This window comes from Caretta caretta, chromosome 2 (genome assembly GCF_965140235.1).
Source record: "Caretta caretta isolate rCarCar2 chromosome 2, rCarCar1.hap1, whole genome shotgun sequence".
Classification (NCBI taxonomy): Eukaryota; Metazoa; Chordata; order Testudines; family Cheloniidae; genus Caretta; species Caretta caretta.
The window spans coordinates 120309792-120330389 of record NC_134207.1 but is presented as its reverse complement, the minus strand read 5'-3'; the positions used below and the strand labels follow the sequence as shown (position 1 = coordinate 120330389).

At 41.1% G+C, this 20598-nt stretch overlaps 1 protein-coding gene across 5 annotated transcripts in view; it reads right to left on the bottom strand.

Moving 5' to 3' along the window:
- The window catches only part of DUSP22 (dual specificity phosphatase 22), a 57291-nt gene that overhangs the window by 33276 nt on the left and 3417 nt on the right, over positions 1-20598 (bottom strand). For 3 of the 5 annotated variants that reach the window (XM_048839746.2, XM_075125399.1, XM_075125401.1), the window contains exons 2-3: positions 16186-16219; positions 4417-4499 (exon numbers count right to left, since the gene is read on the bottom strand). In XM_048839746.2, the coding sequence (XP_048695703.1) occupies positions 4417-4499; positions 16186-16219 (117 nt within the window). The remainder of the gene's footprint in view (positions 1-4416; positions 4500-16185; positions 16220-20598) is intronic. The other 2 variants (XM_075125400.1, XM_075125398.1) reach the window with 1 other exon arrangement.

Genomic DNA, 20598 nt, shown 5'->3' with positions numbered 1-20598 from the left:
CTTTTTGTTAAGTTAAGCTAATGCTTGAAGACAGGCTAATAGTAACTTACTTAAGCCCTGCTCCAAAGCAGAGTTGGGTGACATTTGCTAAAATAGAAAGCACTCAAATGCACTCTCTCAGTATTTATGTTGTGCTCCTCACTGCAGGCTCTGAGCACCTCAATGAATGCAACACAAGAATAAAATAAAAACAAAAAAACTTCCACCATGAAACAATATGGGGAAAGCTCGTATTCCTGCTGCCAGTGTTGTACCTGCCTTGGGACAGATTCAAAGCCCACAGAAGTCAATGAAGAGACTTCAGTGGGCTGTGTGTCGGGTCCTTTGTGATAAGTTATCTCCCGTCAGCCCACAGCAACAGAAATGAAACCTGTAAAAATCAGCTTTAAGGATCATGTGTTGGCATTGCTGAGAGCCCTTGTAGATTCTTGTCTTCAGAGGTTTCAGAGTGCATGTGGACAACAACTCTAATGGCTTGGATATTCCTGGAAGCCACGGACTTTTTGGGTGTTCCACTGCAAAAAGCAGGGCTGGTTACATGCTTGTTCTCACCTCTGGGTTTTGTCTGAAGATCAGATATTTTGATCACACCCCTGGGTCAGGTCTGCCCATCAACCTGTGCATGTTGATGCTTGGTCTATTCCAAACCTGTGTCACCACCAGAGCCTATTGCTTGTTGCATCAGAGGCGCTGATGCTAAGACATAGCTGACATTCCCTTCATGCCATGGAATCCATCAGATCACTGACCGATATTATCTTTTAGAGGAGGCTCCCAGCTCACCGATTCCTTGTTATTTCTCATGCCCAGAGAGCACTGGGAGTTTATATCTGGAATTTGAAGCATCCAAGCAGCAAATTGGTGAGGTGATGGCCTGGAATCTGAGCATCTTCTATGCTAGGATTTTATGTGACATACAGATCTATGAACAATCATCTGTGGCCATGCAAGTTCAGCCTCTGCTCTGGAAGAATGCTTGGATTATACTGAGGAACTAACACGTCAGAGATACCTACTCCTTGCCCAGGCAAAAACAGAAATGATGCTGGTAGATAGAGAATGGTGGCCCACGTGTCCCTGTTTATTGGGGGCACTCATTTGAAGTAGTTCATGATCATATTTTGTAGTCCCTAGTGTGTTCACAATCACTTCATCCGTTTTTTCCTGACAAACTTTTAGGCATGTCTTTTTAAATTACAAATGGCTGTATGCATTGTTAGGATATCTGTATGAAGACTGTGTTCAGCATTTAGATTGCTTCAATATTGGGGCTTCATAAACAAATTAATTACAGGCTCTATTTTTAAAAAGATAACGCTAGTTTACATTAAAATAGTGTTACATAGAGAGCAAAAGAACTAAGCACACAACAGTGACAGATTGCTCAATTCATGTTCTGTTAATTTTTTTCCAATTTAAGTCATGTCAAGCTTCACCACATACCTATAATATGCCATACCCTTCCCTACAAAAAGTAAAAACAATCCTTTAAAAAGCTGTTTTCAGCCTTTATTGTACCACAAGTAGAATACAAGACTTTATTTACTTTAAAAACATTTTGTCTGCAGATATTCCATTCTGAAAGCAAGCAATAGCTTCCTGAGCCTAATCTTTGTTAATTAGCTAACTATAAATAGCAAACTCAGAGGATTTATAGAGTTGAACTTTACCAGAAAGGGCTTCTGAAAGCAAAACCCACTGAAAAGTTATTGGTTTCTCAATTACTTCTCCTGAAAAAACTTAAAGCATTTTTATATGAACCCCAACCAGGCAATCATTTTCTCCTGATGTGGCAAGCTGGGGGGGGCAACAGACATTTCATACTTCCTAATAGTGCAGAAAACAAGGAACAGAACAGGAAAAAGTAAGTTAAGAAGGTATTTGGTTCAAATACACAATCATTCTCAGGTCAAAAATAATTTTTAAAAATGTCCTCATCGGCATCAACAGATTTTTAAAATTAGATTTTAGAATATACACCAAATATACTATTCATTGTTTATGATGGCTGTTTGCTTTTTATTCTTGACTCAACGTGGACAATGAAATTAGACTGATCAATTCCATTTTCTGGTTCTCATGTACTAGCAAGATGCTACCGTGTTGCATATTCAAATTGAACAGAAGAATTATTATTACATCAAAACAAAAAACTATTATTGAAATTACAAAAAAAAAAGTAACACCTGGTGGTAGTAGGTTTTGCAAGAATTTTTGAGAGCTAACCTATGTGACAGTGACCCTTTAAGCATGATTCACTAGAATGAACACAATTTCTCTGGTCAATAAAAAGAACTTAACACATTATGTGAAAATGAATGTGACTTCATAGTACTGATCATCAGCTAACTGAATACAGCCATCACTTTAATGTACTATAGTTGTAATATTTCTTAAACTTAGGATAGGAAATTAAAAAACAAACAAAAGAAACCCCACACACTTTGGCAAATGTTCAATTCAACTACCATCTTGATTTTTAGGGGTGACTACGGTATCTATGTAAACAGGAAAGTTTACTAAGGGTCTGATTTTAGTGTCATTCCCTGTATTAATCTCAAAATGATTTCAGCGGAATTTCCACTGACAGAGCAGCTACAGAACTGGGTACTTAACGCTGTGCCATTGAAGTCAATAGGAGCTTTGCGTTGACTTCAGTGGGCAAGAGAAAAAGCCAAAGCTACTAATCTTTTAAAAGCAAATAGAATTTATAGAAAGCCTAAACCCTAAACATTATTTTTCAATGCTCCAAGAGCAAGACAACCTGCAAAGTACCAACACATTGTTTTCCACATATCTTAATTACAACCTGACAAGTAATCATACCTAAATAGAACTAATGAAGTGCTGTAACAAGATTTTCTAAACCTTCATTCATCAGTAAGTACTTAGTTGCAAGTGAATACCGGATTAAAACCATGAATTAGAATGTAATTAAGAATAATTTTGCTGAAAAACAAAAGGAACTTGCAATCTTCCTTCTACTTAAAGAACTGTGGACAAATTGTAACACTGGTTTTCCACATGAGAGGAGGTTGTAGACTGAATACTGTGACTGCACCTGGATTCTGCATCGAGTAGTTCCCCTACCTTGACTAGAAAATCATGACAAGACAGATGCAAGCTTCTGTTTATTTTAGAGGACAACACCCCAGAGGAAACACATGCAGCACAGACATAAAAGTGTGATTACATCTTCCTTAGTGAGCGCATCTGTATATCACTCCAGTTAACAGCAGTCTTGAAATTCAATGTGTTTTTAGACCATACAGTAGGCACACCTTAATAAGTCAAACACACACTCAACGAAAAGTGAGCAGGTTTAGTTTTGCTGATCCATAGTACTGAGCCCAAAGACAATCTTCAAATTCCAGTTCACCTTTAACTGCCTTTCCCCTAGGGATGCCAGCCCTCCAGGATTGTCCTGGAGTCTCCAGGACTTAAAGATTAATTTTTAATTAAAAGATTATGTGATGAAGCCTCCAGGAATACATCCAACCAAAATTGGCAACCCTACTTTCCCCAGGTAGGAATTTTTTTTTTTTTTTTTTTAAATACACCCAACCTATTCACTGGCTTGCCAGGTCAAATGGAAATTTTACAGGAGTGGCTAAATCCATTGCTTTTTTTTTTTTTACTGGAGGGGAAATGGCACTAGAAGCAGAAGCCCTCTGATTGGTGGAGGCATTAGGAAACAAACAAAAAAAAGCCATATAAGCTCAGAAGGAGAGCAGTAGCGGCAGCAGCACCAGCAGTCATCTTCTATATTGTGAATGCGTTCACAATAAGTAAAATAAAATGGGGGAAGGAATGGATTAATTTGCAGAGGGGGCAAATATCTGCCCACGTAAATTGAATGAGTGGTTTTTTGGGGTGTAGCAGCACAGGTGTATTCCCTCCAGGCTACTAGGCTATGGCATTTTTTTTTGTCAAGCCTGGATAATTACATTTTAGATAGAAAAGGATTTGAAGCCTCTTGCACAAATAATTTGCCGTGCAGTGTTAGCAAGGGGCATGTTATGGTAAAGGGATATTTTTAAATGGGTTTTAACATCCTAGAAATCAACACAGAATATTTAGTAATCTCTGCTACTGGGCGAAGAACATGCACTCTCACCAATAGAAGTTGGTCCAATAAAAGATACTACCTCCCCCACCTTGTCTCTCTGATAAAACAGAATGTCAATCGATAAAACACCGTAACTGAATCCTCCTTTGACAGCTGGGATTGCCTGTTGTAACAATACCAGTGATGAAAACTGTGACTGACTCACAAAACTGTGACTGCCAAATGTTTCCAAGAGAAAATATGGAAAATTGTGTCAAACAATTGTAATAAGGATCAAATTAAATGAAGGTTGACAGGCCATTATTTCATGTTCAGGTTAACGAGAGGCATGATGGATTCCCCCTTACCTCAAGCATAGGCCTAGCACCATCATGGATTGACAGAATGTGTGTAACATTATTCTTGCTCAGTTGCTCCGCATCTCGAGCATCTGTAGTGGGGGTAAAAAAGATTATTTTTTAAAGTTTCTCTTAAAAAGCTTTGTTCCTAGTTCGCTCACACATGTTGAAAATCATGATCTGTGAAGTTCTTCTAAAAACACCACAATCAAAAAGACAAGAACTCCAAACCAAACGATATACTATATAAAGAACAAGGTTAAGAAAACATCCCTAAATTATTAAGTCAACAGTTTCACATATTTTGCATCTGAAAATTGAGTGTGTCTGTGTCACGCACACACACCATGTGCGCAGATAACAGACATATGATAAATTTTAGAGCCATGTGATAAATGCAAGTTATCATACACCTTTGACAGTCTCACCTATTCTCTGCCCACTAATACTAATCCATCTGCACTTGGATTTATGCTTACATTTCAAACCCTGTAGCACTAAGCAGCTTCAAAACTGCCATCGTTGTTTAAGATCAATTGACCACACAAGTGTTCCTACTACCTTCCAAATAGAGAGTCCCACCTTCATGTCCCCTTCCACCACCCCAACACACAAGTTACACTGGCCAAAGCAGGCAATATTCAGTCATTAAAGGTTTATGGCCTGATATCTCACAATTCTGCAGAGCTAGAAACATGAGATTTCTTACACGGCACAGGAGAAATTCCCAGCTTCCCAAGAAAAAACACCCCAATTGCTTCTAACCCTGGAAGACCCTAAGTAATCACATTTTAAGTCGAGAAAAATAATGTTAGAGTTTTTTTAGAGGGGGCTTACATTTATCATTTTCTCTTCCATCCAAGATTTGTACAGTTGTATCCCTTTGTTGGTAAAATCAAAAGTCCAAGAAACAGTGTATGTGTATATATACACACACAAAAATTGAGGAATATGCAATACATACACTATATACATAGTGTATGTGAAAATGTGGTATTACGATTTTATAGATATTTGTTTGAGATGACCTGCAAAACTCACTAGGAAAGTTGGTGGGGAAAAGTTTAGGATTTTTGTTTTGTTTTTAATCTCCCCCGCCCAAATATTCAACATTTCATCAAAACTCACAAGATTTCTATTAGCTCTATAGGAAGCAGAGCAACACGGAGAAAGGGAAATTTATAACAATTTAATCAACTTTTGAATTTTGAAATTTCTCATTACTTCAACCAGCTCCACTCATGGCTAAAGTAGCCACCCCAACAAAGCCTTTACATCATAGTACCCCGTCATGTATTCACTATGCATTATGCACAAAACACACACAGGGTTACCCTCACAAACAAAAGTATAATAGAGTCCTTGCCTGAGATGTTTAAAACAAGATTAAAAGTTTAATAGTCATCAGTGAGGAGTGAATCTGTGGAAAAAAGCAAAGGCCCCTGCCACTTCAGCTTCTGGAGTACCGTCAGCGTATAGCAATACTGGGTTCTTATTCTCTGTAGACTAGCTACTAGAGAGGGACATAGTAACTGTAACATACCATACCTGCTCTACTCCTTTTAAGTTCGGCCAGTGCTTATAAAAAGATTTGATAAGTTTCAACATGGGAGAGGTACCAAACCACATCTTTAACTAAGTTACATCAAAAATAAGAAAACATTGTACTAAATAAAATCAGATTTATTTAGTACATTTTAATACATTTTATTAAGTAACTTTGAGGAAGAAATTTTCCCAAGGTGACTTTTAATCTTGAGCCCTTCATTATAGGTACATGAGTATTCAGAATTACCATGCGGTGCTCAGAACTGGAATGCAGGTTAAGGCCTGAAAATTTGATGCTAGACATTTTAAAGAAGTTTAGTTGGATTATGTCTACATGAACGGAGTTAAAAACAGCAGCTCTGGAGACTGAAATCTTCTGTAGCCACAGTGCAACTTCCCTACACTGGCCCATCAACAAGACCAGGAGGGAAGACCCATGGGAGTCAAAGTTCAGTTTGTCTCTAATCTTTATCTCTTGACTGAGAAAGGCTGCCATACGTGTCAATTATAACAGTGTTCTTTGTTATGTGGACACCTGTCTTAAAACCAGCCTATACAATTAGTTTGTGTTAGCCTGGTTAAATAGATTTGAAACCTTTGTGGTCTGTGCTTTTTTAAATCGGCTCTTCCTTGGTACAAAAATAACAATAATATCACCTGTATGTTCTTTATGTACGTGCAAAAGATCAATCAGCATCTCTTAATTCGAGTCATTACTCTCTACTATGAGGTTTCAATACCCTTTTTAAATCAGAAAGCAGAAGGTGGCATTTAATCATATTGTCCAACAGACAAAATGCTGAGGATCTGAACACAATAGAAGAGAGTTAACAAGTCCATACCCGATTATGAAAAATACTCTATCTTAAAGGTCTTAGCAGCTCTTAAAATCAGAGAAAAATCAAAACTGTCTAGTTTCACCTACTCTGAAGGTCCAATATGTGTGACGAGAGCATAGGTGTTTATTCATTTGGATTCCTGTGTCACCATTTCAGACAGAATTCAGCACCAAATAATTCAAATTCTTTAAGGTCTCTTCATAACAAGAATGAGCACTTCCAAGGATAACTATGAGACTTGCTGACACTGTAACCTGCTAGAGCTTCAGAGGAACAGAGTTGTTAATAATATTAAGTGCATCCTTGATTATTGAGGTCTCAGAAATCACCTGTAAAGTGATGGGTTTGGAAAACTACAGAAGCCAGCCCAGTTGGGCTTTTAAGTCTGTACTGTGCACCCTCCAATATAGTTGCATACTTCAGGGCCAGCTAGCTGGAACCTAAATTTTAGTTTTAGGGAGGTAGCATTTCCCAGTGGATACGACACTGGATGGGACAAGGGATGTGGTTTGGCCACTGACCTAAATGTAGCCTTGAGCAAGTCACTTCATCTCTATGTGCCTTCGTTTCCCCCTCGCAGCCTTTAGCTCTCTTGTCAATTTAATAAGCTTTTCAAGACAGGATCATCTCTTATTACGTGTTTGTACAGTGCCTAGCACAGTTGGGCTCTGATCACAATTAGTGCTAGTGTAAGACAAATAAATTATAATTTAAGAGAATGCTAATGGCTCAGGAGAAACTGTGCTCCAGGTTCCCAAAGCCCTGTCAAGGCAAGCAGCTTTGCAGCTCAGCCAGCATTACAATACAAATGATTCCCTTTAAAAGTTGACTGGCTAGCAGTGTCATTAAGAACACACAGTACTACCCTTGCAACATTTTAGTCCTTCAGTTAACTGGAGTTCAATAAAAATCAACGCTGTGTAGTAAGACAGTGGTTTTGGGATATTCATAGAAGAGGACAGGAGAACTACACATTGATCCTGAAACTGTGTACCGAGATCAATGAGGTGGGTGAGGTAATATCTTTTCCCTTACCCACCTTGTCTCTCAAATACCCTGGGACCAACACAGCTAGAACACTACAAACAATGCCAAGATAAACTGCAGTTCACAGTATACATAATTCAAACAGAAAATATACAGAGGAGGAAAAAAACACAGTCCCTGGCTGGTATGTTATCCAAGTCTCTAGACCCATGGAATATATAAATTTAAAGAAGGGAAATTCCCTTGCTTCTCCCCAATGCAAATCACTGATATAACAGACAAGATTGAGAAGCTGTCCTCAGTAGCTATACAGATTAGATACCCTGTTCCTCACAATACTTCTGCATAACAGAGATGTTCAATTTCATATCTAAAATGGTTATGTTAAGGGACCAAAAAGCAAGAACATTCAGTGCTAGAACTATAATTCTGATTCATTATTTAGCATATCCCTATAGTACTGCACCATACAAAGCAGGCTGATGTTTCAAGGTCATAGTGTTAGATTTCTTTTAGCTCTGCTTTCTAGAGAGTGTATCTATCTGTTTAGGTCCTGCACAAGATTCTTTCCTACAGCAGGCTGTCTAATGCTTCATCCAATATAATTTAAAACCTCTCAACTCATGGGGGCATCAAACAGTTTCCTTGGGAGAGTCCTTCCTCACATATCTTGATATATTTCCCCCTTTCTCCTCTTCCCCCCACATTCAGCCTAGGTTTCTTTTGCTTCATTTTCTTCCGCGCTCCTAGCTCTAGCTCCTCATACTAGTATGGACAGGGTCACAGCCACATAGCCAAGGAGGAAGATTAATTTTGTAGTTAAGGCACTGGAACAGGATTGGTAGAATCTGGATTGAGTCTCCACTGTACCACACACTTCCTGTGCCTTATTTCCCCATGTGTAAACTGGAGATAGTACTTCCCCTACCCCACAGGCTCCTCTGAGAATATATTAATTAATGATTGGGAGGATCTTCAGTACTGACATGATGGGGCCAAGTAAGTACACAGGCAGACCCAACTCATCATTAATAATCCCTTCAAGAGATGGGTGGTGAAAACAATTATTTCCCTTTCATTCGAATGACATAAGAAGAATTTCCCTAAGATTTTGTCACCTCCCCTTTCTTCAAAATTCCTAGAGTTTTCCCCATCCCTTCTTATCCAGTAAAAACCAAAACCATTCTGGTGGAGAAAGCCAATTACACTGATGCAGGTCCATGTCTGTGGCATCAGACTGTGAGGCATCCCGCAGCTAAAATAATCAGATCAATAAGATTAGCTCAAACTAGATTTGTATTTCTTGGGGTTTGGGGGCAGAAGGGGGGAGAAGTGGTGGGTTATCATCTTTCTCTCACCATACAATGTCCTCTAGTTCAGGGGTGCTCAAACTGGGGGCTGGGAGGTTATTACATGGGTGGTCATGAGCAGTCAGCTTCCACCTCAAGCCCTGCTTTGCCTCCAGCATTTATAATGGTGTTATTTATATATAAACTTATAAACTATATATAAAGTTTTTAATTTATAAGGGGGGGAGAGTCACACTCAGAGACTTGCTATGTGAAAGGGGTCACCGGTATAAAAGTTTGAGAACCACTGCTCTAGTTTGTATGCAGTCTCTCCCTCCTCCAAAACACACAACCCTGCAGCCTTGCCTTCACTAGGGAATAAAAGTTGTGCTCTTATGTGTTAAACTAACACATAACTAATGAGGTAAAACCCTAGTGAAGACAAGCCAGCTATAGTTTTATCACATGTTAGCAGCTTGAGGCAAACTCTCAGCTTCCTGCTAACATTTACCTCAACCTGTGAATACATTTGAAAACTACCTTGCCTTCACTAGGCTTTTAACACATGGTAAGAACACATCTTTTCTCCTAGTGGATACACCCTGACAATATTTTTGAGAAGAACTAGCTGGAGGCCTAGGCCAAAACTTTAAAATTTTGGTACCTTAGTTAGGCACACCTACATAATAGGTTTCCCAGGTGTTCCGTTTTCAACTGGAACATCTGGTCGAAAAGGAAAACTGGCAGTGTCCGGTCAACACAGCTGACCGGCCACTAAAAGTCCTGTTATCTGCAGGTTTCAGAGTAACAGCCGTGTTAGTCTGTATGCGCAAAAAGAAAAGGAGTACTTGTGGCACCTTAGAGACTAACCAATTTATTTGAGCATAAGCTATCTGCAGTAACCAGCCTCCACCACTGGGGGTGGGAAGAGCAGCAGCTGCTGCTGGAGCAGCCTTGCTTAGCAGCTGCTACTCTTCCTACCACTCCACAGCCTGACTCCCAGACCAAACTCCAAAGTATATACTGGTGCCGTCGGGGGGTGGGGCGGGGAGACTTGTCTGCCCCTCCCCCCAGCCCGCTGTGCCCTGATTTCCCCACCCCCTCGGTCTGGGGACTGACTTCTGCGTCAGCTCCTCCCAGCCCAGCTCTACAGGCAGCAGGGGAGGAGGCCAGAGGATGGGGGGTGAGCGAGCGAGCAATGGGGGGAGGGAGGGTGGACAGGGGGCAGAGCCTCGGGGGAAGGGGCAGGGCAGGGGTGTTTGGTTTTTAGGTATTAGAAAGTTGGCATCCCTACTACATAAACTGCCTAGTTTTCAGAGATACTGAGCACCCACAGCTCCCACTGAGGATTGTTTCCCACCTCCCCTCGCTCCCCATGGTTCCCAAGGACACGCTTAGTTCCATCCATAATATGCAGTTTGTCTGTGACATCACTGAGTGCCTAGGCAAAACTTCCACCCTTCCTGTTCCCGAAACTTTAATTCCTGTAAATAAACTTGTTCAAAATTTTAAGTAGTTGCATTGTAAGTGGGGGGGGGGGGGATCCTGCAGGACTCGTGGCCATAATAGCAGGTAAAATGTACTTTGCTGCAGGCGGGGGGGAGGAGGGGGGAAAACCAGACTGCAGTAATTTGTGGGAAAACACTAAATCTCCGTTTGTCAAATAGAATTTCGGCAATTTTTTAAATAAAGGTTTTAATATGTAAATTTAAGCAAGGGATAGAAAGAGTTGATGTCTATTACAGCAGGAGTTAATGTATTTTTTTACATGGTTTAAGCAAGATTTATTTTATTCTTTTAGTGGTAAAAATTGTGTCTGAATTCCATTTTTATTTTAAAAAAAAGTCTGTTAATGTATTTTATAAAGTAGCATGGAGGAATCGGTCTCTCTCGTGGGCTTTGTGGGATCTAAGGTTTTTGTGGGTCAGACCAGGATAAAAATGCAAGAAACAACATGGGAGCAGGTGGGAGTGGGAATTGCAGGGCAGGACAAGAGCGGGATTAAAACAATAGTCCCACAGAGGGCTCTACCCTGTACCTTCTTCCCCTCCTAGGGCAATCCACATTTGAAGCTTTCGCTGTACTAGCCTGTAAATCTAGATTATCTGTGAATTCCAGGAGGGCAAACCTGAAAGATACTAACCCCCTCTTCTTGCTTGAAGGCTGAACCCCAAATGGGCCCCCACAAAGGGAACTTTTCCTGAAAGAACCTCGAACAAGCTTATTCAGAGGAATTCAATGGCACTGTGAACACAGCAGAATCATTTGCTGTGCACTGCGTCTTATGTTGAGGAACAGGAAGAGTGGAAACTTCAGCTAAGCTGTCCACTTCATCCATAGTGCCACTGGACTCTTTGGGGGAAATTAAGCCTCACATTGTGGCTTTCCCCTCAGAATTAAAAATCCCCCAAATATTCCATTGGAAAAACTCAAATCTTCCAGACACGTTTGCAAGCACAAAGGACATGTATTACTTTGTATTCAAGCTTGAAGAACTGCATGGCCTTTAACTCTTATTACAGTTTATTGAGCCTTGGTTTTTGGAATCAATTGTACTTGAAAGACCCAGCTGGCACTCATGTAGATGAAAAATATTTCCCTACTGCTGCATGGGAAAAGAGGCAAAACCCTTATACTGTCCCACCAGGGTATTAGAAAAAACAGGAAATTTCTTCAGATGGGAATACAGAAAAAGCTGTCAGCTGCTGCACAGCAGACACCAGCTTTCTAGTGGGAATAAAGGCATACGGGGGCTTTCAGACCTACAGCTATTGACTGACAGCTTTGCACTTCATCAAGGGAGATTACATTAACTTGTGAGTGGACTGCAGGACTTTGATTTCCATTTGACAGACCAGAATTCTTTCAAATCGGGGGGGGGGGGGGGGCGGGGGAAGGATTTATTTTGAAGAGGGCTTCTTCCAACCTTCAACCCCTCCATCCCCACATCTCTTATCAAGCTACCAGTCCCATGGAGTTTTGTTCAGGAGCAAGGCTTTGCTCCTGAACAAAAGAAAACCCAGAAGATAATCAATCTGTAAGATTAATTGTCTCCTGGGTTTTAAAGGTGAACTCTTCCTCAATATTTTGTAAGAAAGGCAGCGGTTCTGCTTGAACTGCTCAGTTCTCTGGATGCACATTCTCCTAAACTTTGTACCTTAGGAATGTAATTCAGTTTTAAGTTTTAGCTGAGGTCCCAATTCAAGAAAGCTCTTAAGTTCCTAAATCCATCTCTCTTCAGAAAAGTATTGTGAGCACATGCTTAAAGTCCTATGGACTTCAATGGTTTCCTGAATCAGTACTCTACAAAGCTTTCCACTCCCAAGGATCCCAAGACGCTATCAAGGCACTCTCACTCCACCTGAAGCAGTCTTTTCGAAAGATTAGAGCAGTAGCCTGCAAGTCAGGAGTCCAGAGTTCTATCCTCATCCATACCACTGACTTACTCTGCAACCATTTCATAAATCATGCTTCAGTTTATCCATAAGTTAAACGTGTCTGAATCTATTTACCTTACATAGACAATTTGAGGCTTAACTTCAGAACAGCAATTCAGGAGCCCTGAAAGACAGGTTCTACATAGCTACAAAAGTAGGATTGCTAGTCTGGTAAAAAAATTCCATGGTCAGAACATCCAGTCCCTTCCAAACAATGGAACTTCCAGAAGCACAGCACCCTCTAACATCATGCTGGGGTATTACAACAATTTTGATGAGAATGCAGGGAACCACCTGCTTGAATCACTCATACCACTTCCCATAGCACCTCAGTTTCCTTAGAGGTTTCCCATGCAATTACTAACCTAGAACAGCACTAGTCAGCTTGTGAAGATCTGTGATTTTTAACCACCTAAGGGGACGTCTGTATCACCACACATTTTTAATACTCAAAAAAAAATCACTTGCAAAACCCAAGCTTTCTTTGCATGAGACACCATAGAAGGACCCGATTGTCAGAAAGCACTGAGCACCAACTCTCTGACTATGGGTGTCTCAAGTCCAACACCCAAATCACTACTCACTATTCAAAGTCTTATCCTGTCTTTCGTACATTGCATGTGATGTAAATCAGAACATTTGCAAAAGAACTCAGTAATCAAATTCCTTTATGCAAGCTTATATTTGCCTTGTTTCAGCAGCACTGTATTACTTCGCAATGTTAGCACTCTGTCACTGTTGCTATTAGCATTATTAGACTGTTAAGAAATTTTTTTAGAAATTCAAAGATTAACTTTATTAAAGTGTTGTATCTGTGCACAAAGTAGATGAGGTAATATCTTTTATTGGACCAACTTCTGTTAGTGAAAGAGAGAAACTTTTGAACATACATAGAGCTTTTCTATAGGTCTGACAAAGGTACAGTGTCTGAAGAACTCTGTGTGGCTTGAAAACTTGTCTCTTTCACCAACAAAAGCTGGTCCAATAAAAGATATTCCTTTCCCACCTTGTCTCTCTAATTAACAAAGTGCTTTAACAGCATCTGATACTTTAATGCATCCGATGAAGTGAGCTGTAACTCAAGATAGCTTATGCTCAAATAAATTGGTTAGTCTCTAAAGTGCCACAAGTACTCCTTTTCTTTTTGCGAATACAGACTAACACGGCTGCTACTCTGAAACTTAACAGCTATTGTCACTCTTCTGCTCCAGAGATGTAACTAACTCGGAGATCAATTTACCTACTGACATGACCTCACAATGGTGGAGAGTATTGATTAAATACTATGTGAGCAAAGGCCATTTAAAAAAAAAACCCACCTTTATTTTTATTAAACAAACAAACAGCGACAGTCACTCAAGCAGACATTCATATTGACACCAGCCCTTCCCCCAGATAAGAAATAGCTGATGCACTTCAGCTTCATTTATTTTTAACTGGATCCCAATACTACACACTCATCCCACCTTCATTAACACCATGTTTTTATCATGCTAAAAGTTATTTGACAAACCATTTATAGACCATTTTCAAGGCACATAGCTGAATGGTTACAGCAAGACAAGCCAGAAGGGTTCTAGGATCTAATCTGGGCTGAGGTGCTGACTCACTCTGCAACTTTGGCCTACTCCCCTTCATCTTGCCTTGCCTCAGTCACTCAGTGGGTGAAAACAGTACCACACTGAGAAACAGATGCTGGGTCTGAGTTTCACTCTCTTGGGAGTATTATCAAAAGTTTTGCCACCACGGCTGGCATGACGACAGGGCCAGTTTCAGAGTCAAACACCATGCACTATGGGCCCCTCCCCCTCTCACTGCACTTTGAAAAACTGAAGCAATCTGACATCAAATGCGAGATATCGTTCACCCCTCTCCAGTCCTCTCCCACTTTGTCTCATCCAGCAGTGAGGCCAAGATTAGCTCTGTCACAAGCAGAAGGTACTGCCTCAACTCAGAAGATACACCGTCTCTGGATTTTCTCCCTCTCTCCCTCCTTATTTTCTCCTCCCAGCCCCCCCACGCGCCCTTTCTGATTTCTGTAGGTTCTTTAAAAGAAAAGGAGTACTTGTGGCACCTTAGAGACTAACCAATTTATTTGAGCATAAGCTTTCGTGAGTTACAGCTCACTTCATCAGATGCATACGAAAGCTTATGCTCAAATAAATTGGTTAGTCTCTAAGGTGCCACAAGTACTCCTTTTCTTTTTGCGAATACAGACTAAACACGGCTGTTACTCTGAAACCTGTATGTTCTTTGTTTCCAGACCCTGTATCCCATCACAAACTTGTCATTGCCTCCACTCTCGTTTCCTTCCCCTCCATCCATCACCTACACAGCTGACACAACCAACTTCCCTCCACTCCACACAGCCCAGCACCATCCTCATGTTTGCCACCTTGGATGTGAGTGTCCCTCAAACTTGTCCTGCATCTCTGGGCAGGTTCCAAAGATGCTCCACACAGAAAGGGGAGCAAAATAACTAACAGGATGGACCCTGCAATTCCGTCCCCCCGGCAACAAGGGACAGCAGGATCAGATACAGACAAGACAAATAGTGCCAGTTTCCTGTTGCAGGTTTATGCTACCAAATACTTCACAGGGGGAGGGGTGGAGAGGAATGTTGGTGCAGCACCACCTAAATATGAAATGAAAGGAGCAGACCTTGTCCAGTCACGTGAGCAGACCAAATATATGGAGGCATGTGCAGTCTCCACTCAGCACACTGCTGTTGCTCACAACTAAGCGTAGCTCTAGGTAGATGTTACCAGTTATTTATTGGCGGTATTGCAATAGCATCTAGAGACCCCAAGCTGGGATCAGAGTAGCAGCCGTGTTAGTTTGTATTTGTAAAAAGAAAAGGAGGACTTGTGGCACCTTAGAGACTAACAAATTTATTTGAGCATAAGCTTTCGTGAGCTACAGCTCACTTCATCAGATGCATGCAGTGGAAAATACAGTGGGGAGATTTTATATACACTGAGAACATGAAACAGCCCCTCTGTGCTAGGTGCTGTACACATATGTAATGAGCAGATGGTCCCTGTCCCAAATACTTAACAATAAGTAATTTCAGTGGGAACTGCTGGGTGCCAGGAACTTTTCTCAGCCTTAGCCTTCTTAAAGATAAGGCTCTACAAGTACTAGGTTAAAAATCAAATGGAAAGAAAAACCACACACAGAGAGGGAGAGGGAGAACAGGTCTGAGTCTACAATATGAACACTATATACTGCTGCTCAAACATCAAACTCTGTATTTCTCAGTTTCACAAGCATTTATAATAGGGCTCCTGAACACTTCTGATCTATAACCACAATAATGAGAGCAATGAATTGGAGGCAAATTAAGCCACTAATAATGAGGAGGGCTTGCAAAAAATGGTCTGGCTCACAGGCCAGTCTGAAAAGTGCACTACCAATTTACAACAGAGGCCAACATTTGGGAATTCTAGGTGAAGCATGCTCCCAGGAGAGTGTGTGCATTTTTAACCAGTTGTGCAGTGCATGTACAGGTGACAGAGAAAACATTCTCTTCTTAGTGCTAGCAGGTAGATTCAGAAATTAAGCAAAATGGGGATAAAGAACTTGCACAGATTTTAGCAAATATTGTAGGGCTGTGTATGACCCAACACTTTCAGACTTTTAAGTAATCCTAAATTGTAACCATAAAACTAATCTTACCTTTAAAGTTGCCAAGGAACAAGCCAGGCAGAATCTGTGAGAAAGAAATATAGTATCAAATATAGAGGTCTTGTGGTAGCACAGTTTGACAATGTTTGATTTGCATACAGGATGGAACAGATTTCTGTCGTAGACTATTGTCTAATGGAATCTAAAGGTGCTGGCAGTATTATATATTTCTCCTTGTAACTTTCCCATTCTATAATGCTTCAGGCATGCTGCACTTTGAAATGTTTCAAACATGACTAAAGGTTGATAGTAATATTTGACAGTTACACACCATTTTCCACCCAAGGATCTCAAAAATAGGCCCTGTAAAACCCTTGTTGTAATGTCTTATCCTGATTGAATCAATGGGGAATCAAATACAAAAAAGGTTAAGTGACTTGTCTAAGGACACAGAATAAGTCAGTGAAGGGACTGGAAAATAAAATCCAACAGATCTTGTAGTGCTTGAAGCGGAGGAAGGCAAGTCAGATCACTGTCACCCTACATTTCAGTAAGGTACTCTTAAATATAAGAAATCACTGCAAACAGCACTTATGAACAGAGTGATAATCAATGAAAGTCACTCAGTTGCGCTTCCGCGCCCCTCTCCCCCAAACTATGTGCTCCTCAGCAGTGCTCCCATATGCTCTTGCTATTCTCAGTTACATTACTTTCTTTAACTTGGGAGTTTCAAGGTCTTCTTCAGGGTCAGCTCTGTGCAGTCCGAGTACATATGGTTAACAGTGTGATGTTACCCATTCCCACCCTTTCATAAACCTCCTCTGCACTGAAGCCAACACACAAAAGAGCATGTATGGAAAGAAAAGAAAAGGGCACACACCACAACACAAAAGTAAAACCTTTGTTCTCTCCCATTACATGACAGACACCTGGACATCTATGACCAACATCTAATTCCCCTGAAGAAGCAAAAACAAGATAGCTAAAATACGATCCATTTTCCTTTACACGCCTGTAAAGCATACCACCATCAATGACATGTCAGCACCAACTTCCTACTGCCTTAGCAACGCCCTAATGTCATCACAACTGCATCAACAATCTCCCTAGCACTGCTATTTAAAGGAAAAACTCCCCCCACTTTGCTCAGTCCAGCAATTCGGAAGTTCTAAAAGGTATGAAGTACTTTCGCCAGGGATTGGCATTTGAGACCTTTCTTCACAACAACCATCTTGTTGAAAAGGGACATGATTTGTGTCATGGAGCGTAGCAGCCCAGCATATGGGACTGTAAATTAGTTTCTAGGATGTTTTACCATATAGGTTGCACAAACAAAAACAATCTTTAATACTTATTATGCCACTATCAATCAGGTAAGAAAACAGAAGAGCCACATTTTCAGGCCAACATTATTTTGCATGAACCTCCCTCCCCTACATCTTTAACTTACATTCCCTCTCCATGTCAGGTCACATCATATCCAACCCTCGGCTTCAATCCTGTCAACAGCTCTAGAAGGCCATGTTGCCTAGACCCAATGGACCTTTGCAATTCCCTTAACTATGTACAGGGCTGAACGACGCTCATCCATTTCATTTTTATTTTTGATTTTGCCATACTGGGATCTGAAGGAATGTGAAACTTAAAGCGAAAGTCAAGGGCTGCAAAACCACATGAACCAAAGCTGACAATGTTTGACAAAAAACCTATGCAAACAGAGACCTGCAAGTTTAACACAGCTAATGCGTGCTCATGATTTACCCCTGTAGCGGGACAAGATTCACCAGTGCAGCAACTCCTGCTGGTAGTCCAGGGAATTAGCTCTTCACCAGCACTGGAGCGCCCTCTACACTCCGGTGTCTCACCTGTCACTGGCCCCATGTCCCTCCCAGACCTCAGTTCCTTTTTCCCTGGGGTTCTGCCCCAGCAGGATCCCCACTCTGGGTCTCCCCTCACAGGGAACCCCCAACCCTCTAGACCCACCTTGCCTCAGTGGCTACTGCCAGTCATCAGCTAGCCCCCGTTCACGGGGGCAGACTGCAACGTAAGCCACTCATCATTGGTAAGAGGGTAGGACCTACTGCCGTTGCCTATCCTCAGACTGCCCCTCTGCAGCCCCAGTGCCTCTGTAGGCACTCACCAAGGCCTGCAGCCTCAGGGTTTATCAGGCTGGAACTCCGCAGCGCTGCTCTGCTTTAGCACTGTTTCCAGGCAGCTAGCCCTTCCCACTACAGTGGGACTCTTTGCTTCTAGCCCCCAGCCTTCTTATAAGGGCCAGCTGGGCCCTGATTGAGCTGGCCACAGCTGTGGTCAGCTACTCCCTCAGCTTCCCCAGCTGTTCTTAATCCCTGTAACCCAGCTGCAGCCCTCTCCAGGACTGCTTTTAACCCCTTCAGGGCAGGAGCGGGGTGACCACCCCACTACAACCCCCCTTTTGGAGTTTTACTAATTAACATCCTTTATAAAGAGAGCAAAGGATGACCCATCTAGAAAGTCATTACTTCAAGAGTGCATGTAATTTGGTCTCCTTAGTATGGACCACTGTGGGGACCCATCCCTGAAACTTTTCACTCTCTCTCAAACGTGCTTGAAAAAAACAAAAACAAAAAAAAAAACCAAAACACACCTCATGGTACTCTGGTTAGTTTTGTTTTTTTTAAAAAGATGTGGTTGTGTCTCTGACTCAGCTTCAGTCTCTCCTAGTTAAATAGGTGTGGGCTATTGCCTCTGTTCACATTAGCAGCTTCTCCCAGGAGTATTGTACCTGTGACATAAGTGAAGGGCCAGTGGCCTAACATGCTCACAATGGCACAAAATTCAACAACCGAACCCAGCCAACTACCTCAGTCTGAGTTTAAATTTCCAAATACAAATGCAATATTCTGTATGTGTAGGTATGCTATAGTATTTCAGACTGGACTGCAGCATTTATCTAACAAGCGTATATTCCCAAGAGAGGATTAGAGCTTACATTCTAGTCATTACCACTAGGGTTAGAAACCATAAAGAGAAAATGCCCAGACTGGGTAGACGGACAGACTGGAGGAGGGATAAAAAAGGAAGATGCTCTTTAAATAGGATGTCCTTAGTGAAGGTGGAAAAAAAACAAACGTGTGTATTTGTGCATTACGAAACCAATAAAGGAAATTAGGATGTCTTGCAAGGAAGAGGCTGCCTCAGGAGTCATTCTAAAAGAATGAAACCTTACCAAGGAGGAAAGCTACCTGGAAAAAGGTGACTCTTCCTATAGTGCTTACTAATATTTCGGCACTATGCTATGGTTGGGAACTTTCAGCTGTGTCATCTCACCCTGACTTCAGCAAATGCAATTTCAGACTACGGAGAAGGGAGGATTAGAACCAAATGAAGAGTGATGGATGGGTGTTTACATGTGAGAGAAGAGGGGAGGGAGAGGAGAAGGGTGGCCATATCATGAACTTTTCAACCACTGCTTTGTGAATAAAACAAGAGCTCTTCATATGAGCTGAAACACAATATGAAGCAAATGCTATTTAGTAAATACGACCATGGACAAGATCTCTACTTTGCCACCAATCACCAAGGCCATCTAAGTCAGTCATCAGTTCCTAAGTGCATTAATGAGAAAGTCAGAATAAATATTGTGATGGCACAGCCCTTTTAAGAGAGAGCTACTGATACTTATCAACCTCCTAGTAATTCTTCAGATCCACTTAAAAGATTTATGTATGTCTGAATGCCCCATTATTTTCTAAATAGACACATACTCTCAGACTACATTAACATAACTTACTGCATAAAGTTGTTTTGACTAATATCTATTAAGCAATCCATGGAAATTCACTGCAGTTTAATGGGTTTTGTGCAGAGATTATGAGAAGAATGTGATGCAGGGCAAGAACAAGAGGATTAGCCTATTTCACTAAGCGTCACAGGAAAGTCACATAGGTCGATGGGCCAGATCCTCACCTGATGTAAACTGACATAGGTCTATTGATTTCCAAGGAATTATTTACATCAGCTGTAACTATCTAGATTAACTTAGAAAAAATGTAAATCAATCTCTTTATTAAATACTATTTACCTATGCAATTTACATAAGGCACTTATTACAAGATCACTAAGCACATGATATATAACACACCTACACGAAGAAATCCCAAATGCCATTTTAACAGTGCCACTAAAAGAATCTTCCCCTATGAAATACTGAGACTTCCACCATCCCTTCAAGAAAGCCTGAGTGAATAAGAAGAATTGATCTTCAGAGTATCAGACCAAGAAGGGAATGAATCCCAGTGGAAGGCTCTTCACTGAGAATGCCTTTCACTAAGAATGCCTTGCTTACAGATAAATAAATCTAAGTTTTATCAGTTAGAGCATTATCTCCCATCTGATCTCAGCTGCCAAACCACAGAATGAAAAAGAGGGGGTTCTAAGGTCATGCATGATTTTGAAACACAGAAATCAACATGAATCTTGAAC